The sequence below is a fragment of the Vicia villosa genome, linkage group LG3 (assembly GCF_029867415.1).
Source record: "Vicia villosa cultivar HV-30 ecotype Madison, WI linkage group LG3, Vvil1.0, whole genome shotgun sequence".
Lineage (NCBI taxonomy): Eukaryota > Viridiplantae > Streptophyta > Magnoliopsida > Fabales > Fabaceae > Vicia > Vicia villosa.
The window spans coordinates 12,903,389-12,910,360 of NC_081182.1; the positions used below are offsets into that span (position 1 = coordinate 12,903,389).

The following is a 6,972-nucleotide window of genomic DNA, read 5'->3' on the forward strand; positions in this document are numbered from 1 at the left end:
TTGGCTGATGTCCCCCATATTCTTTTGTATCAATTTTTGTTGAAATTGGATCCTCTCATGCTATTTTCATTCAGCCCTCTCTCCTATTTCCAATCCAATGGTGGATTATCACACTAACAACAAATTAATAGTATAAAGGAGAGAGAAAGTAATAGATCCAATGGTTGATAATAAGACATGATGGAAACATGAGAGAAATGGCATGCGAGGATCTATATCCATTTTTGTTTTTCTATATAAAAAATCCTACTAATTTCCGTAGTAGTAAAAACAAAAAGAATTGTAAACAGTAGCTTTAACTTTTCTTTTGGTACAGAGTTTCTTTTTTGGGTATAAAATACAAGAAGTTTTATCTTATTTATTTAGGTTTTATTTAGACACCATAAGCTATGCATTTATATTACAATGTTTTTTAGGCAATCATTGCAGTTCTTTGTAAGTGTTTTTTAATTTGTTTTTCTCCACTTTAAATTTCCCCACCATAATTTTAGCTGCTCATAAATGTTATTTTAAATTTTTTAATCATAAAATATGGACGTCGTCCCCGAAATTATACATACACCTCTATTTGATATTTGATATGTTTTTACTATTATACTTTTGTCTAACATTTTTAAAATTCAAAATATGAAACTCTATCAAAAATTTGTAGTGGTATCGAAAATTTTACAAAAATTTTTGGGCGATATTTTAAAATTTCCGATACAATTATACTAGAAATTTCAAAATTTCCGGTACTTTCTATCTAAAATTTCAAAATTTCTTGTATTTTGTGTCGGAAATTTTGAATAGGGGTGTGTCGAAAATTTCGTTCGAAAATTGTTTGTATTTCATCGAGGGTAGACTTGAAATATTTAAATTTTGAAAGAATGTCATGTTTAATTTAGGGAGTGGCATGTTAATTCTTCTAAAAATATGTAGTATTATTATTTAGTTCAAAATGTTGCCCAACTTTCTATTACAAAGTTTTATGGTTTTTATTTTTATTATTCACCAGTTTTTAATTGTTAAAAGTGAATAAGTAAAATTATATATATTTTAATGAGTTGTTAGGTAACTTTTACTAGGTTTTTTTTAGTAATAATATTTATTATCTTGACTACACCTTTGTTTTTAGAAAATTTCTTTATCCACCTCCCTACCTTCTTGGTCACCCCTGACGAAATCTCTAAAATGCTCCTAACTTCGAAAATACATTTTTGAAGTAACTTATTTTGAAGAGCTATTCTTAAAGTCTTGAGTTTCTTGCAAGAAGGCTTTGAATTAACTTTCATAAAAGATTTTGCCCTCTTCCCCCATTTATCCCCTATTGAAAAATTCCAAATTTACAGTTTGACTATGGCAAATATCTAACAAAAGCCCAGTTACATTCATTTCAAATCCAATGCTGAAAATAGGAATGACTGCAAAGTATGGCTATGAATAGTATAAGCTCTTTCCATTTTTACTAAATTATCAGTTAGAAAGGCTAGTCTGTGAGTATCATCTTATTTGCACTTTGGAAGTACATCTGTAATCATAGATCAGTCAGTGACTATGTCTCGTTTGTATGAGTCGAACCAACAACAACACTGAGATAGCCATAATAACGAAATTCATCAGGAGGTTGATGACTGCAATTAGAAATATACATTGAATTGTAGCAATAAAAGATTAGAAGAATTCTTTTGCAATAACATCATTCCAGAACCTATTCAACTATACTTGGATTGCATATAGCCATAACCAAATTCATCAGGCAGTTGATGACTGCAATTAGCAAATTATATAGAATTGTGGCAATAAAAGATGAGAAGAGTTCATTTACAACAACATAATTCCAGAAACTCGATGGCTAGATAGCATGAAAAATACAAGTACAAAGTCAGGATGACATTGAACTTTATGATTGATGTAAAATGAATAATTAAACAGTACACAGAAAAATACAACTGCAAGAGTTTAGAAGACTAGCCCTTATACAATTATATGCAGCAAATACAAAGCAGGGCTTACCAGTCATGTTGCATCTCAAAATATCGTACATTGAATATTTGATATTCTCTTGAACGGCATACCTGCACATAGAAGTTCAAAGGTGCAGCACTGCCACAGATTTGGTCACGCACGATGAACCATCGAGCTCATGAGTGACATGATTCCTTGAAATATGGTTCCAGTTTGTCAAATCAGACACATCACATACGGTGAAAAAATCCAACACCTGGCCGAAAATTTTGAACATTTCTACTCCAAAAATCAAGTTTTTGTCTGCCACAAATACAGCATTCCAGTCCATCGGGGCATCAGGATGCACTGAGACTTCAGTCCAGGCAAGATACGTGAGATCTAACTCCCATAGTTTTCTTACAGCCTTGTTTCGCCGCCCAATTTGACCATCACCTTCACACCAAGAGACGGAAAGCATGAATAGATGGCCATTTGAAGATACAAGTTTGGGGTAGTACTCATGGACACGAGGTGGGAACGGAGTGGCTTGAATTGCAATCCAGAAACCTCGTTCTATGTCATATGCTGCAAGCTTGTCCGTTTCAGAATAAACATAAAACATCTTGCCACATACAACTCCGGAACAAGCAACCCCAAAATCAAAAGGCAATCTTGGGATTTCAGTCCATTTATTGGATGCAGAATCATATATTTCTCCAGAGTCCAGGGGTTCATCCCAAGATCCCAGACCCCCTACAGCTATCAACAAAAATCTTCTACTACTCTTTGAGCTTGAAAGGTCGCTTATTTGTCTCAGGAACTTGTGTGTCTTTCTACTATGCAAAGATGAAGCTTCAGTCTCGTTAAAGGTAGATCTGCAATGACGTCTCATAGAAAGCTTATGAGGATCCTCATAGACGTCTGAAACCCCACCAATCCTTGATCTTGGAAAACGTTTGTCTTGCCGACTTTGATGACTTTGAGAACTTGAAAAATCCAAACTGACCTCAAAGACTCCAAGTATGGGAATTGATCTAGCATATTTCATAGACGGCATTTTACGCCAAGATTTCGTCAAGGGGCTAAACGAAAGCACCCCTCGGTGCGTCTTGAATGAACTCCTATCCACTTTCCCAAAGTTAGTTAAGCTAGAACATCCTCCAACAATGAAGATATCATCTTGTACACTAGCAACAGAGAATAAGAACCTTCCTCTGAGAAAACCAGCATCAATCCTATGCCATTGGTTCTGAGACACATCCAACGCGTGTATCTCCCCCGAACAAAATCCATCTTTAACAGAACCAAACATAAACAACCATGGACTTTGATACAAACCTTCCCTTCTCATTTGAAGGAATCTCGGTGTAGTAGTCAACGACCTCCATTTTTTGCAAACAAGTCTAGCATTCATCAAACTTCTCAACGGAAGCCTCATCAAACACATTTCAAGAATATCATCCGGAAGAAAAACATGCATTTTATTACTATTCGTCACCACCTCATCAAATTCAGAATTCTTTCTATGATGCCTCCTCCAAAACCTATCCCTCACCCCATACGAGAAACAATCTACAACAGCAGTATCCTGGTAAGCACAAACCGGTTTATACCCCTTCCCTTCTTCACTCGAACTAGATCTCCTTCTCGCACTCGAATCCCCTAATTCATCACTAGTATCAGCACCAACCTTACAACCCCCACCCCGACCATATAGCGACAAACATTTCAAAGAAACACCATTAACATCATCATCATCATTATCATCTTCATCTTCCCCTAAACTTCTGTTATTATTATTCTTCTTCCTCAATTTCTGGCTAACACTCCTCACAAGACGCTTTGACACACTCAAACCGTGAAAATCTTCTTGTAAACGAGATTCTTCTACCCCCAATCTTTCAGAAAACATTATTATCCTCACTAATTTTTCACAGCAAAATTTACATGATCCATCTCTATCTTACAATATGCATCCAGAATCGAACACTGGCCTTCTATGAATCATGAAAAAAAAAACACACAAAAACAATATCAGATTTGAGCATTGTCAAATACTACAATATTTTTCAACAATAAAGCAATGAACGAAACCAGATCCTGATGGAAATCAGAAAAATTAAGTGAAATGAAGAGCGTGAGTAATAATAATACCTAGAAACAGCAGAAACGCGATTATGAAGAAAAGCGGAAAGAAAAAAAGCGATTCTAAAGTAAAAATAGTGGTTGAAGGAATCGAGTGTGTAACGGAAAACCTGAGAGTAGAAAAAGGAAGAAAAGGAGAAAGGAAAAGGAAAAGAAAACTTACAGTTTCTGCAATGCAGTTGAGAGAGAAATGAAATGAATCAGCGAAATCGGTGCTAACTTTACTTTTTCTCTTCTTTCATACAATGGAGAAAATTAAAATTAAATTAAAAAATAAAAAAAGGTTTTGTGGAATGGAGAAAATAAAAATAAAAACAAAAAGAAAAAAGAATTAAAGACAATTTTGTGGGTTGGTTTGGTTGGGAATTTAGTAAAGCGACAGCACCAATTATTAAAAAGCGACCCGTCTTCTTTCTTTTTTTTTTAATTATTTTTTCTCAAATTATTATTATTATTTTATTATGACTTTGCTGTGTGCATGTGGCTAACACTAATTCACTACTAGTACTGATTATCTTTTTAATATTTTTAAAAAGTTGTTTAATTGTTTACTAATAAGAGTATGGATATATAATAATGAATGATATTGAAAGGGGAAATGTTCATGTAATGAATAATAATGATAACTAAGTATTGAATACGGCATGTGAGTGACTAATGAAGCCATGTTCGAGTTTAAAGTTCAACGGTTCTTGTTTTATTTTATAGAGTGTAATATGCGGATCTGTTTATGCCATTTTTGTTTGTGCTCGCTATGGAATTGTCTTATCTCTAAGAAGAAAGTTAGTAGTAAGTTCTATTTTGGTAAGTCTTTCTTTCTCGGGTTAATTGCTGTCTTAAATGACTTGTTTTCTTACATTATAGAATGAACTATGTTTTACTATATTTGTCTTAAATGAAAGACTAAAGATTTAAAGTGCGTAAAATAGATTGTTTAATTAATTAAATGTATTTAAGAAAAGTGTAGCAAACACTAATTTTATAAGCTAAAATGAGATGACCTACAAATTAGTTCATGTTGATGTGATTACCCTAGTGATAATTTTCATATTCTAAATTTTTTTAGTGATTATTTCTCGATATTTGTGTCATCCTCTTCTATAAATGTTATTTATCCCATGACTTATTTTAATCTTCTCAAATTTTATGGCTGAAATTTTTCTTCTATTTTTTTAAGCCTTAATTTTAACAAATTGTATATGTCTCTCAAAACCAAAATCTAAGAGAATTAATTTATTTTGGGCCCTTCATCATACGTCGTATACGGTTGAAGTTTGATAAAGATTAAGTGATAGACTTTTAGTAAGTGTACTAAATGTTATCTAAGTGATAAAAACATGTCTGTACTCATGGGGATTGTGCTATTTTAATAAGACAATTCACATGCTATTGAAAGTAAAATTGGGGGATTTTTAAGGTTTGATTTGATAAAATAAATGCGTAAATAAAATGTTAGAAACTTGATCAAGTTAAAGACGATTAGCCTTTGATTCGAATATCATGTATGTGATGGTTTCTATTTGCCTTAAGTTTATACATCAGTGATTACGACGATTTAACTTAGTCGTTATTTCTAATTCTTTGGTGTATAACTCACTATTCTACAATATGCATTAATCTCTTAGGTCAGTTGGATAGATAAATCAAGCAATGTTTGGTGCATTAAACCTTAAGTCACAACTTATAATTTCTCATTCCTAATCAATTAATAAGATGAACATTTAATTTAGATAAGACTCGTATAGTTATGGTCAATAATCAATATGATTCTAAGTTCGAGATATGATTTTTTTTAATACATATAAAGCAATGAACATGAAATTAACTGAATAAAAATAATGAATTAATCAAAAGTGTCAATAGTATAATAAGCAGGCATATGACCCAACCGGTTCATAAAGATTCATATAACAAGCCCTAACCAATAGAAATTTAGCTACTTATACTAATAAGAATCATAAATGAAGAAATGAAGAAACAATACATGAATCTCTAGTTATAATTTGGCTTTAGTAGCTGAAGTCAACAACATCAACGTTCATATGCTTATACATAATCCATTATGTTTCTCTAAACCAAACAGACAATCAAACATGCAATCATTTACAAACTTAGTCATGCATGTACCTAGTCAGCACAAAGTTAGTAGCATACAATCCTACTAACTAATAATTATTAACATGCAATCATTCACATACTTAATCATGCACAACATAAACAGTTAGCATTTAAGTACAAGATATGTAGAAAACTACTAACACAAAAGCTACTTAAAAGGTTTAGATGTCTTGCTTGATGCTCTAACAAGTGAGCACATCATTTAGTTTGTCTTCATTGTTGTCTTTGTTCTAGGGACTGATGTTGGACCTCTTGTCTTGGACATCTTTTCACCTAACGCATAAGAGGTGTTGTAATATCACGTAATCTGATATGGAATTTATTGATAGATTCATCTTCATTCATCCTTAGATTCTCAAACTTAGTGGTAAGGAGCTGCAGCCTTGACATACGAACTCTGGATGTGCCTTCATGTGCAGTTTTGAGAATCTCGCATGCCTCTTTGGCCTTTGAATATGCGTTGATTAATCTGAACATGTTCTTGTCCACGCCATTGAAAATAGCATTTAAAGCCTTGGAATTTCCACGAGCTTCGTTATCTTCAGCATCAGTCCAATTAGCTTCTGGTTTCAAAATGGTTGTACCATCTTCAGAAGTAACCATAAGATGTTTCAATCCTTTTACCACAACTTTCTATGTTTTGTTGCCTAAGGATTTGAGAAAGACAATCATCATAGACTTCCAATAATCATAGTTGGTGTCATCCAAAATAGGTGTTTTGTTGATTGATCCTCCATCTTTCATTGTGTCCATTTGAGTCAAATTTATCTTTCCTGAAGC

General features: G+C 33.0%; 1 protein-coding gene across 2 annotated transcripts; it reads right to left on the reverse strand.

Moving 5' to 3' along the window:
- Positions 1-1,817: 1,817 nt before the first annotated feature.
- Positions 1,818-4,365, reverse strand: LOC131660344 (F-box/kelch-repeat protein At5g42350-like). Of its 2 annotated transcripts, none has more exons than XM_058929575.1 (2): positions 4,238-4,365; positions 1,818-3,926 (listed from the first exon to the last, which is right to left on the reverse strand). In XM_058929575.1, the coding sequence occupies exon 2, from the start codon at positions 3,839-3,841 to the stop codon at positions 2,072-2,074; it is 1,770 nt and encodes a 589-aa protein (XP_058785558.1). In that variant the 5' UTR covers positions 3,842-3,926; positions 4,238-4,365; the 3' UTR covers positions 1,818-2,071. The 2 variants fall into 2 exon arrangements, with proteins under 2 accessions (XP_058785558.1, XP_058785559.1); XM_058929576.1 differs by lacking the exon at positions 4,238-4,365 and adding an exon at positions 4,084-4,221.
- Positions 4,366-6,972: the final 2,607 nt, after the last annotated feature.

Excerpts from the sequence above, each read along its gene's own strand:
- LOC131660344 (XM_058929575.1), bottom strand. The coding sequence starts at position 3,841 with ATGTTTTCTGAAAGATTGGGGGTAGAAGAATCTCGTTTACAAGAAGAT.